This window comes from Aristolochia californica, unplaced genomic scaffold (genome assembly GCF_029961685.1).
Source record: "Aristolochia californica isolate CCGP_79_NKW_82.1479 unplaced genomic scaffold, dmAriCali1.0.hap1 SCAF_9, whole genome shotgun sequence".
In the NCBI taxonomy this organism is placed as follows: Eukaryota; Viridiplantae; Streptophyta; class Magnoliopsida; order Piperales; family Aristolochiaceae; genus Aristolochia; species Aristolochia californica.
The window spans coordinates 33,998,485-34,010,970 of record NW_027182290.1 but is presented as its reverse complement, the minus strand read 5'-3'; the positions used below and the strand labels follow the sequence as shown (position 1 = coordinate 34,010,970).

At 39.1% G+C, this 12,486-nt stretch overlaps 1 protein-coding gene and 1 long non-coding RNA gene across 2 annotated transcripts; both read left to right on the top strand.

Annotated features, from left to right (window-relative positions):
• The first annotated feature begins 386 nt into the window (after positions 1-386).
• On the top strand, positions 387-4,588 carry LOC137942011 (probable protein phosphatase 2C 66). Its single transcript, XM_068787672.1, has 5 exons — positions 387-1,103; positions 1,970-2,356; positions 2,451-2,568; positions 3,054-3,277; positions 3,643-4,588. The coding sequence occupies exons 1-5, from the start codon at positions 777-779 to the stop codon at positions 4,177-4,179; spliced, it is 1,593 nt and encodes a 530-aa protein (XP_068643773.1). The 5' UTR covers positions 387-776; the 3' UTR covers positions 4,180-4,588.
• A 496-nt stretch (positions 4,589-5,084) lies between these two features.
• On the top strand, positions 5,085-10,876 carry LOC137942033 (uncharacterized). Its single transcript, XR_011110466.1, has 3 exons — positions 5,085-5,453; positions 9,420-9,580; positions 9,705-10,876. It is a non-coding gene; the product is annotated as an uncharacterized lncRNA (long non-coding RNA).
• Positions 10,877-12,486: the final 1,610 nt, after the last annotated feature.

Sequence of the window (12,486 nt, the reverse complement as noted above, 5' to 3'; positions counted from 1 at the left end):
GATGGTCAGGGATTATATTAATGGGGAGGTTTAATGGTTTAATCTGTTTATCGCCCTGGTGGACCCCATCATTAATGTACCACCCAATGTTCCAGCTTTGCTTTACCATCTGAATTAATGTGGTCGTTGACCGTTAGACTACTCTGTAGGCCACGTCTATCCGCTGAGTTCTGTTGAAAGATGGGGACCAACGGCTGGGATTGATTGATTGGGCTGGTAGAGTAGGAAATGTGAGCAAAAGTGGCACTAATGGAAAGTCAAGAGGGAAATAAGGAACCCTCTGACATCGAGATCGCGATGGCAATTGGTGGAATTCGATTCACAACTGTAACTTTCAAAAAAAAAAAAAAAAAAAAAAAAAAAAAAAGAAAGCGGAAAATGCGAATGCGAATTTATTCCTTGACAACAAATGAAGAAACTGCTCCTGGTGGTTATCTTTTTCCAATTTTTTTATTTTATTTAAAATTTTGGGTTCGTGCATGATCGCTTCTGAATCTCTCTCTGTTCTCGACTCTCTCGTCTTCCCCCGTGTTTTTTTGGTCTAATTTTATGTTTCAGACTTTCGGTACAGGAGAAAAAGAGGAAATTTAAAAATAACTGCGGTTCTTCTGTGACTCTCGCGCTTCTCTCTCGCCCGACAGAGCACGAAAATTGAAGAAAACAACAAAATCCCTGTTGCTGCAGTCACTCTTTCTCTTTCTAAAACTCCATCGAGTATTCCTGAAAGTTCGCATTTGCTCCCCTTGCTGAATTTTTTTGGGGTAGGAATTGGGACCATGGGAGCTTGCATATCTTCGCATGCGCGCCATGATGAAAATAGGAGGAGTACAACCCTAGACGATGCCGTATCTCCGCTTGGACCGTTCGGACTGGGTTCCAGACGGTGGAAGAGGAAGAAGAGATATGGAAAGAGTCAAGGTGAGTCGAGGCGGAATTCGGGTGTTATTGATTTTGGGTTGTTACCGAAAGGTGGGAGTGTGGGAGAAGATGAGCTGCATCGGATTCCCGGGAGGATGTTTGTCAATGGCGCCAGTGAGGTTGCCTGCTTGTTCACGCAGCAGGGGAAGAAGGGGACCAACCAGGATGCCATGCTCGTGTGGGAGGTAACTTTGGCTTCTTGTTGGTTTATTTGAATTTCCGGCGATCTGATCTACCTACTCATCCATTTTTCCTGTTCTGTGAGAGAGATATTGAAGTTTCTCTTACGCTCTTTAACTGCTGGATAATTTCATTATCTCCATGCTTGATTGAATTCATTATTTTTTTTAAGGCATCGTTTACCATTTTTCCTCTTAAAAGGCACTTGTTGAGTTTGTTAGCTTTGAGCATGGCTTTGGACCGTTACACAGCTTCTCGTGTGCGAATTGTTTTCTCTTCCTCGTGGTATGTGAGCAATCGACTATGGAATTTTTTATGGGTTTACCGAATATTGTTTGAGATGATGAAAAACAACTCTTATAAAATAACTGTTACTTCAACTTTTCCGTGCTCCTTTGTTAAATTGAGCGGAAGCCATACAAATTTCGGTAAAGTTCAGGGGTGCGCCCTGAAATATCTGAACGGGAAAATCTTATGGCTCGGCGTTGTTTTGGTTTTATTTGTTAAACTGGCTAAAATTGGCAAATTCTATTGTAAATTCGGTAGAATTTGTCTTTTTTTCGTTTTACTGTTCTGATTGGTTCTTTTCTGATTTTGAACCTCGATCCATGTTCAAATAAATATTCATTAGATCTTGCAATCGATCATACTGAATACCCACCAGGCCCATCTTTTACATACCATGTCACTAATAAAAGTTACGAGAAAAGAGGAATAAAACCTCAAACATGGTTCTTCACATCGGTTGCCTTGTAGTAAAATATTTTTTTATGGTAATGTTGAGTTTCAGTTGACAGTGTGAAGGTCAAGTATATTTATTTGTTTTCTTTTGTTCATTTCGTTCATTTAATTTTAGTGTTCATTTTGCTAGAATTTTGCTTCACAAAGTGACACTGTTTTCTGTGGAGTATTCGATGGCCATGGTCCTTTTGGTCACATGGTTGCCAAGAAAGTGAGAGATTCCCTTCCTCTGAAAGTTTGTGCTCACTGGAAAGCTGCTCAGAATGATGTCAATGGCCTGAAGGAGAACAGCAGTGTCTTGGGAAGCATGAGCTCTGAAGAAACAGCATCGATTAGCTTGGACGATGAATGGAGTGAATCCTTGGAAGTTGAGGAAAATGAAAAGCTTCCTGAGATGTACATAACCCTGAAGCAATCTCTGCTGAAAGCATTTAAGTTAATGGATAAAGAGCTGAAATTGCATCCAACTATTGATTGTTTTTGCAGTGGAACCACTGCTGTCACCTTGGTAAAGCAGGTAGTATTTAGTTGTACAATGTCCCCAAACTGTTCCATTTCTTGTGAAAGAAATAATGATGCTATGAATGGGCTTGCAACTTTTATTTTTGTAGGACCTGGATCTTGTTATCGGTAATGTTGGAGACTCAAGAGCAGTTTTAGGTATGAGGGATAAAGACAATTCATTGGTTGCAGTGCAGTTGACTGTCGATTTGAAGCCTAATCTTCCTAGTACGTTGTTCACAGCTTAAAACTTCAACCCTGTTAGTACGTTGGCTGTCGATTTGCTGAATGCAACTTGTAAATTTCAGACTTGCATATTTTCTGTAGTCACAGGGATAGTGTTCAGTCTGACTCATAACTTGAATTACTAGCACTAATATCATGTTGAGAGCTTTTTGACTTTGGTTTTGGAATAGCTGAGATTTTTTAGTCACGGTATCATTTTCCTCAACTTCTTTTGCTTTTATGGATCACTTTGAGGTTTATCTAGCATTTTAATAAAGAACAAATTGATAAAAAAATTGTTAAAGAATTTGTTTTCCTCTGTGCTAAACTGTTTCCACTTTTTCTTATTTCTTTCCTTCATTTCTGTTGAATGATATTCTTCTTGTTTCATTATGCTACTTTTTTACTATGATATGCGTACATTCTGATATGCTGATACTTGTCTGGTTCAGTGGCCTGATAGCTCATATTTTTCCCTCTTTGTGCAGGAGAAGCTGCCAGAATTCAGCAGTGCAAAGGAAGGGTGTTTGCTTTGCAGGATGAACCTGAGGTGGCACGTGTTTGGTTGCCTAACAATGATTCCCCTGGTTTAGCTATGGCTAGGGCATTTGGTGACTTCTGCCTCAAAGATTTTGGTTTAATATCTGTTCCAGACATATCGTATCGCCGTCTTACATCCAAGGATGAGTTTATTGTACTAGCCACGGATGGGGTAACTTCTGGTTCTTTAGAATAGATTTTCAATTCTGTTCCTGCTGAATTCACATACTCAAGTTTCATGATTAGAGAAAATTCTGTATCTGAGAATAGTAGTATGCTGTTTTTCATAGATTCTCAGGTTGTTCAGGTTCTTCATAATAGATCATTGATTCTTCACAATAGATTCTCTGCTGATTCCTGCTGAAGTCAAAGTTTCATGATCAAAGTAAATTCTGCATCTGAGAACAGTAGCATGCTGATTTCCATGAACTCTGGTGGTGCCTTCAGTTTCAAGTCATTTCTGAGGCCCACAACAAAGGCATAGTATGCATATTTGCTAAAACGTTATCACTTGAATTTCTGAAATTCTTCATGCAGGTCTGGGATGTTCTTTCAAACAAAGAAGTAGTGGACATCGTAGCTTCAGCCCCAAGTCGTGCAACCGCTGCCAGAGCCGTTGTAGACTGTGCAGTACGTGCATGGAGGCTCAAATTCCCAACATCTAAAAGTGATGATTGTGCTGTGGTCTGCCTCTTTTTAGATCCTCCATCGTTATCTCCTGAAGTTGAGGAAAGCACTTTGGGAGGGCAACTCCCTGAGGAGCCTGTTAGTGATGCCACAGTTCACAGCTCAACAGAAAATGAAAAAGAAGAGGAAAAACCACAACATTTGGTTACAGAAGAGGGTTTGGCCGAGCATTCCGCTTCAAATGAAATAGTGCCAGCCTCTGAGCTAAGGGAAGCAAAGATGCCTGATAGGTGCCATTCGACGAGAAGCCTTGCAGAGTGTATTTCAACTGCTGAAGATGAGGAGTGGTCTGCTCTTGAAGGTGTGACTCGGGTGAATTCTCTGCTGAACCTTCCAAGATTTGGTTCAGGGGACAGAAAAGCAGTTAGTTGGAGGAAATGGTTATGACACACAGCAAGAGGCCGGTTCTGTCCTGGTAAAAATGCTTTCTCCAGTCATTGTTTCATGAGCTTGGCCGAGATAAAGAGTGTAATGTCGACTTGATTGATTCATCAATGGAACTCGGTTGAGTTGTAGGAGGGAGAGTTACAAGATGAGAAGTTATCCTCCAAAAGAATCAAATTGTTTGTTGCTTGCTGGGCACCATGGTTAAAACTGTTGTGTGGATCCTGGCTTTGGAAACTTTTGCTCGAGGAATTTTGCTGTATGTCATAGTGCCTGCCTCATGCTTTGTTTTAGTTTTGTAAACTACTGATCTTCTCTCAATGTCTCCTTCAATTTGGTTATAAGAGCTGGTTCGCGCCAATGCTCTCTGTAGCTTCACCAGGGCCTCTGTCCCGCTTTTACTGGAGCCTCCAGAGCTCGTGGATGGAGCACGAGAAGAACCAGTTTCTGGTGTCTCTACTCTCTCTCCAGTCTCCACTTCTTGATGACAAATTATCATCCCAGTTCTTTAGCAGCTTCCACGGGATCAGTATCTATGGAAGTCCAACCAAAACGGTTTTTGGACCTTCACAAAAAAACGAGTTATCAACTGGACTTAACCGTAATACCTGTTTATATAAGGCATATATAATTGTAATTTAAATATATATATATATATATATATATATATATAGAGAGAGAGAGAGAGAGAGAGAGAGAGAGAGAGAGAGAGAGAGAGAGAGAGAGAGAGAGAGTAATTTTCTTAATTTTTTAGAAAACATTTATATTTTTTGTTTATACAGCACAATAATTTTTACGTAAATATATATTTTTAATATTTTATAGTGATAAATAAATAATAAATTAGGCCATGGGCCGATTCAGGGACGGGTAGGACAAAAGGTTACGGTGGCGGAGATTGGGTTGGGGTTGAGGTAGCAGGGCGAGGATTTAATGGAAGAATATTAAATCTGTTAGTATTGTGATTGATATCGATGCGTTCTCAGCCTTTACGCCTCCATGGAAATGGGACTTGGAAGATGGGAGCTATAAAATTAAGGGAAAATCGAAACACTTCTCATAAAATTCTTCTCTCCGTTTCAGAGCAGATAAGATAATGAAAACAGAGAGACATCGGCTAGACATCCTCCCACCTCTGACCGAAATTTGCACTTTCCAGCTTTCTGTTTTTCAAAGACTTCCTTTTTCGATAAACAGAAACGCTCGGTCTCTGCTTCGAGAGCTCTATATCTGCAAGATTTCTCCTGCATTTTTCAGTCTTGTGCAGCATCCATCAGGTAATTTTTTTCTGTCCCTTATTTCTGTTCTGTTCCCTGATAGAGTTTTTTCTGCCTGTTGATTTAGTTTTGGTTGCTGATTTCATTCGTCTTTTCATCTTTGTGTAGTAAAATGCTTTCGCTTCTGATCTGCGTCTCTGTCGGAACACTATGCATGCTTTGGTTTCTATATGCTATGTTTCTTAGTTATTATGCTTTAACATCCTTTTTTCGTCTCTGCTTCGTCCTAATTCTCTTTTTCTATTTTTAATCTTTTTTCTTCTGCTCTGATGATTCAAAAGCTTTGCTGTTTTTTTGGGCATATCAGGTATTATACGTTTTTTATTCCTTTTTTTTATATTTGTAATCGTTTCTCTTCTGCTCTGATGTCTCTAAAGCTTGCAGTTTTTTGGGCATATCAGGGATGTATAGATTTCCTTTTCCTTTTTTTTTTTTTTTTTCATTTATGTCGATGATCTGCTCGTATTCACTGCTCAACCCTCATATTTTTCCTCCATTTATAATATTTTTTCTTCTCTTTGGTGTTTCTGAAACAGCAAACTTGCTGTTCATTGGGCATATCAGCTACTCATGCTCGTTCTGCTCGACTTTTTCCAGCTTTGCTGCTTCACTTTCTTCCATTTGTTTCTGGTTTTCTGTATTCGTGTTTTCATTCTATGTTAGTTTTCATCTTTCATGCTTTCTGTTTCATACAAAGTACATGTTTTTGTACGTTTTTCAAAGAGATCCTTCCCCCCCATTAACACGCTTCCAATCAATGATCAGATTAATTCAATGCTGATCAATGCAACTTCCATCTATCTTTCTGCCTTCTTCTCTCCTCGGCCTTTCTTCGTCTCTTATTCCCGCTACCTCAGTATCTCTTCCTCCACTCTGCCCTCAGCACACGATGTATGCTCCAACACAATCGAATGGGTCTGAGAACGAAATAACCGTCTAACATAGATCAAGTGTTTTTATTTTTCTTTTTCTTTTTCTGAGATTCTGTCTTTCATTTGTCTTGAACCTATTTATATGTTTTCCGTTTTGTAAGACCTGTAGGTTCAAAACACTTCTAGGCTTCTTTTCAAAGAATTAAATACACAATAGAGGTCAAGAGAGGGAAGAAGGTTATATTTTTGTTTTTGAAACTTGGTTGACTGAAGCCTTTTAATTTGGTTCAACGGCCACTCTGGGGGAGTTTTATAGTGTTACCTCTTGTGTCATTTGGATAGTTATAAGTTGCGAGCTAAGTTGAATTCCTCTGATCTTTAGTTTCAAAAGATGAAGTGTGCTAGTGAGTGAAAACAAAAGAAAGTAATCGAGAGGCAGGGAGGTCAATCTTTTTCAGAAGTTTGGTATGTTAGATATGGGACGACAAAGCTTGGTGTGGGGTTCATGATAACAAAGGCCACAAGCTATGATATCCTTGATGTGAGAATAGACTCATGACTTGTTAAATGTAATAACTCTTGAACCTGCATGTCAGGTCATGAGAAGCTGAATATTCGTATCCCTTTCAGATTGTAGAAATCTTAGACTACTTCTACAGTCATATATAGGCCTGGAATGGGTTGGATCTTGGCTGGATACCCCTGTGTCCAGATATTGTTCAGATTTGTTTTTCGATGGGTGGTATTCTGATAGTCCTCTCTTTTGAACAATACTGAGCATGTCCAAGCCTGTCAACAATGGATCTGGGCTGCATTTAGATTAGATTCGAATTAGGCTGCTTTATTCAAACAATGATTTAAAACATGGAATTTTTCTTTGGACATGGATAAATCATTCAAGCTATGCCAACAAAAGGAAAAGATAAGATAAAGATAACTTAATATTAAAGCTAATACATAATCTCTGTAGTTATAATTACAAATCATGAAAAATTATTTTATATAAAGTGGGAAGAGAGCTTAAGCTAATTATGGCTTGTGTGATTCCATAATGGCAGAATTAAGAGTCCTTCTGGGCCTTAGATTATATTCAGTTAATTTCTCTGCACCCCCCTGTAGTAAAAGGAGATTCCTTGGTTGTAATTAGTTGGGCTTTGGTGAAGAAAATTCCTTCAGGGAGATTTTTTAATGTACTGGATGAAATCTTTTGACTTATCTTCCTTCAGTCTATCTCTTGGTGTCACACTTCTAGAAGTGGTAATGGAGTGGCTGACTCTTTGGCTAGGGAGGGTGCTTCTAGGCAATATCTTCTTTTTATCAATACCTTTCCCATTTTATTGTACTTTTTGTTTTATTTTGTTTTTTTTGTTTTCTCTTCTTTTTATGTAATTTCTCCTTTTTTGGAGCTTTGCTGATGATGTCTCATTGATCTCAAAAAATAAAAATAAAAAATGGAGAGAGCTTAAGCTATCTCATGAGCACTTCTTGGAGCCTCTTGAGGTGGAAGGCAATTCTGAGGCTATTTTTAGCTGTGCAAGAACCTTCTCAAGCCTCATAGGAGGCATTTTATAACTCCTTTTTCCATATCTATAATCTCTCAAAAAAAATTGTTCATATTTGGTTGCATATCAACAAGTCTGTTGATGGCCTTGGCAGATAAGCTAGCCAATGTTGGGTACCATCATCGTCTTGTTGTTCTGGTCAACCCCACCCAGTACTTTTCTTTTTCTGATTATATTTCTTTGCTTTTACCTATTTGCTCTTAATATATTTCACCTTTTCCAAAAAAGGGAAAAGAGTAATAATGTCATTCATAAAAACAAGATGTGAGTAAAACTTCAGCAAGTAATTGAGAAAATCATATGCACAAACTTACCACCAGTGATCTATTACCACTGCTGCTTAAATGAATTTGTATCCTCACATATGTCTGAAATCAAGTCAAATTCGGGGGACCCACCACTAGTGTCTAGATCTTGTTCAAAATTATTTTTAATTGGTCAGATTTGGACTTGGAACCCTTCAGACAATAGGGAGCATATTCAATTTTTTTTTTAAAGTCTGTTTTTCCATGAATTGGGTCACTTAAATTTAGGCAAGATGTGGGCTTATTGCAGGCCTTTTTTGAGATTCATTTTTTACTTGGTTATCCAAATTGATCTTAGTGCTATAGTTTCTGGTTTGAACACCAATTTCGGACATGCTAACAGAGGTATAAGTTTTTCTTTCATTCGAGAAAAACTAAAGATTGAGAAAATGTACCATTTATAATTGAAATGGCTATGCTGCCATCCTTCATGCCATCCATGTATTGATGGTTTTAGTTCCATCTCTTAGATGTTTCTTGCCATTTAATACATTGTCATTATTGCTTATTCCTTTGTCATCCTCAAAATCTGAAGGTGTTTTTTGTCTCTGCAAAGAAGGCATCAAACTGAGTGTTTTTAACACCCTTCTGCTTTGTAAACTTTCGTGACACAGATACTAATGATTTGGCTGATGTTCTCTTGTTTGAGATCTTTTAGGCGGCTTTTAGATGCCAACCTTGACACTGCTATAGTAATGGGTGACCTCCTAAGAGAGAAAAAAGTCCAAAGCTATCTTGATAGCAGGCTATTGTATGGATATAGGTCTCTATCATCTTTCAAGTTACCCCTGCACTGGTCAAGCTGAGATTGAAGACTGCTATGGGCCTATGCCTATTTTTTAGTTCCATGAGATATTGTGTTTCACATACAACTGTACATACGTGAAAGTGGTATTTTCCTTGCATGCTGATATTTTTCTATGGGTGTCACCTCTTTGATTTTCAGCATTAGAGGCCACACTACCATCTCTAGATTGTGGTGTTTTGATCAATTTGCAGTTGGTGCCCAAATTTAGCTTTTGAATCTGGAAATCGTTAATGCACACCCTTACATGAATTTCTTTCCCTTAATGTTCTTCTTGTCATCCTTCTGCTCTTTGGACTTGATCTTTTAGTAAAATTTAATGTAAAGGATGAAAGTTTTTCGTTTTCTTATAGGTCGCCCTGTTTATGTTATTCTTGTACTAATCATGAATCATTTTGGCATATACACTATTTGTTGTGCAGCAATCATTGGTATCTGGTGCGTTAGTTGAGAATAAGCCCCAATCTGCTAATGATGGAGAATGCTTCATTGAGACCCCCTGCTCTTGATTAGACAAAGGGAGCAGGAGGCCCTTGCTTGGGTTAAGAACAGCCCTGTTCAGATGGCTATGATTCAAATATCTGTAGGTTTCCTCTTCTTCTTTGGTATCTTTTTTCTTGTCAATTAGTGTGCAGATGTGACTGTATGAACTATGTTTTATTGGGGTGGAAGAGTGCATTGGGCTGAGGCATGGGTTATGTTTGCAGGCTGCAGCAAAGAAGAAGCAAAAGGAGGAAAAGATAGGAAGGCGCTATGAGGAGGAAGACAGAAGACAAAGAGCTCGTCATGAAAGTGACTTTCAGAGGAAGTCAAAAGGATGAGAAGTAGTCCTCAGTGAGCTAGTCAGATGCAGAAAGGCACTGTAGTGACTATGAGGATGAAAAAGATTCAAAAGTCAGCCAGAGGACGATATTCATAAGAAGTCAAAGCATGACCAGCATAACTTCACAGGTCAATCCAATTTAGCTGGTCGTACTAGTGTGAAGGATGGGAATGATGGTTGACAAGGAAATCATAAAGGGGGCGATTATAGTAAGCATCAGAATAAATGCTCATCTGAAGAATCTGGCTTAGAAGGAGATATTGAAAGACAAGCGACATACAAAAGGATGAAGATGGAAGACATAAAAATCATCAAGACCGAGAAAGTAGTAAAAGTACTCATCTGGAGACAGAAATCAGAACAGAAGGAAGATAGGTGAAAGGGAAATCACCATAAAAATGTTGATCATCACCGCAAGCCCATCCATGATACACATTACTCTGAAATACAGTACTAGGCAGGAAGAACATTTAGTAGAAGGGATGATGATGGGAGGAAAGGAAGTCCTCATGGAGAGTTTTCAGGACCGCCAGATTCATGAAAACCATGAGGCTAGATCTGGTTCTAGTTGCAGGGAGGAAGATGAAAGAAGGAGAAGTCCTCGTCGAGAGCGTGATCATGACAACCAGGTTCATGAAAATGAAGAGGCGAGATGGGGCATTTCCTGCCATAAGCACCCAGGAGTCCCAAAGCTTACAGCTGAGGAGAAGGCAGCCTGCTCACGCGAAATGAAACTTGATGTTGAGCTGCATGAGGAACGGAAGTGGAAGCGGTTGAAAAAAGCTTCAGAAGCTGATGCATGGGAGATTGCAACTATTTGCAGGTGTGCATGGAACAGAAAAAGGAGGGAGTGTTCACAGCAGGAGTTACTATTTGCAGGGTCGCTTAGATGAAGGGGATGCTTTTCACAATGAGTCGAATTTGTAGTTAATCAAGTTTATTCTTTTGCGAGCTGTTTGTAAATTGTTTGTAGATTACAAAGCCTCAGTATTTCTTCTATTATTCTTTCAATTGTTGATTATTCCAGGCATTAACATTCATCTGCAGAAAGATGTAAAAGGGAATCAATCGAAGATGCCTCTCTTTTTATGATTGTAGGGGATACTTATTACCTTGCTGGACGCTGAAAGGCGTACTTTTTAAGTGGTTGAAGGTGATGTGCTCTATAGAAGGAATTTGTTGATGATGCTTGACGTCCTCCAATATGAGGAAGACTGGGGAATCTTAGGGAAAGAAATATATGAAAGAGTGAGGCGGGCACCATCATTTTTGATTCTCAGCAACATCGCCTTTTCGTATTTAATGTACAAAAACCATCTCATGACAACGTCCCTCTATGAATAATCCAAGATAGGTTGTTAGAACCATTTTTTAGCCTCTCTTTGTTAAAGTTCTCTCGATCCATCTCTCAACTAATCTTCTACAATGCAAAAGGAACCACTTGCTCAGCGGAGAGGATGCAGTCCAGCTGCTTTGTGCAGGCTCTTAGGCGTGCTAAAGGGTTCCCCAGTGGGTTGGAAGGAATGAGAAAAGAACAGATTAGTGAAGAAGGATACTAAACAAGTGGAAAGGGTGACTTCTTTCTGTTTTAGAAATACTTTTCCATTATTGACATTTTTTCATTAGAATACAAGTGAGTGGGATGCTAAAGAACAAATTCACTCAAAGCAGAAGGAAACATGTCCAAGGCGGGATGTCACTCTCACCTCATGCTCTTCTTATTATAACCTTTTTTTCTGGGTAATCCTTCCTTTCTGTCCATTGTCAACCTAGATCTGGATAACATTTCATTATCAACACATACTTTACACTTTTTAATGAAAATCTATTTAGAGAGAGAGAGAGAGAGAGTTCAGTAGAGGCAGATTAACCTGTTTGAAGGCCACTCCTCAAGTACATTCTAAGCATCTTCTTTCCAAAAACTTCACTTGTCTCTGCACAAATTAGATTATCACTTGAGAGTTTAGCATCTAGCAATAGCCAACGTTAAAACCACTCTTTGTTGGGAACACTTTTCCTTTTTTTTCTTCTTTTAAGGGTGTTGTTGAGAGCCTTTTACTTTCGGGGGGAATAATAGAAAGATACTTGGCTTTTTTTTTCTCATGAGAAAAAAAAGTTCAACATGATTAAACTCTGGTGTTTGATTGCTAACGAGGGTTTAGTTCATTTGTTTTATAATCAGCCCAAGTTTGCAAAGTAATCAAAGTGAAGAATGTTCCTGCACGCTTGTGTGTGGATGCTATTTTGGTGCCACTCTCAGATTTAATATGGAAATCATCACCGAAAGGTATCACCTTATCATTTGAGTGGTACGAACTTGACGTATCGCCAAATTTCGTATCGTGGGTAGAATTCCGAAAGACCGTCCCCCCTGGTAGGGTAGCCTGCCTGACTGGCCCTCACGAGCGTCCCTTATAGGTGCGTCTCACACTGGTCTTTTACTTTCACCATGTATAGTCAGCAGATCCTCTTCATGTAGATCTGTCACCGTGACTAAACTTTGAAGAAAATGGAGGCAAATTTCAGCAATATCATTTGACTCGGGTTCCTTCTGTTTTTTCTTCACAGAGGACGTGAGGAACATAGTACAAGCAATACAAGACAAAGGAAGAATAGGGGAGGGCATGGGATTGAGAATGGTAATAATAATAACAACACGGAGACAG

What these genes read in the sequence shown, in the direction of transcription:
- LOC137942011 (XM_068787672.1), top strand. Translation starts at nt 777, where the DNA reads ATGGGAGCTTGCATATCTTCGCATGCGCGCCATGATGAAAATAGGAGG. An exon ending in ATGCCATGCTCGTGTGGGAG is followed by an intron (nt 1,104 to 1,969) that starts GTAACTTTGGCT and finishes TCATTTTGCTAG; the next exon opens with AATTTTGCTTCACAAAGTGA. An exon ending in TTTGAAGCCTAATCTTCCTA is followed by an intron (nt 2,569 to 3,053) that starts GTACGTTGTTCA and finishes CTCTTTGTGCAG; the next exon opens with GAGAAGCTGCCAGAATTCAG.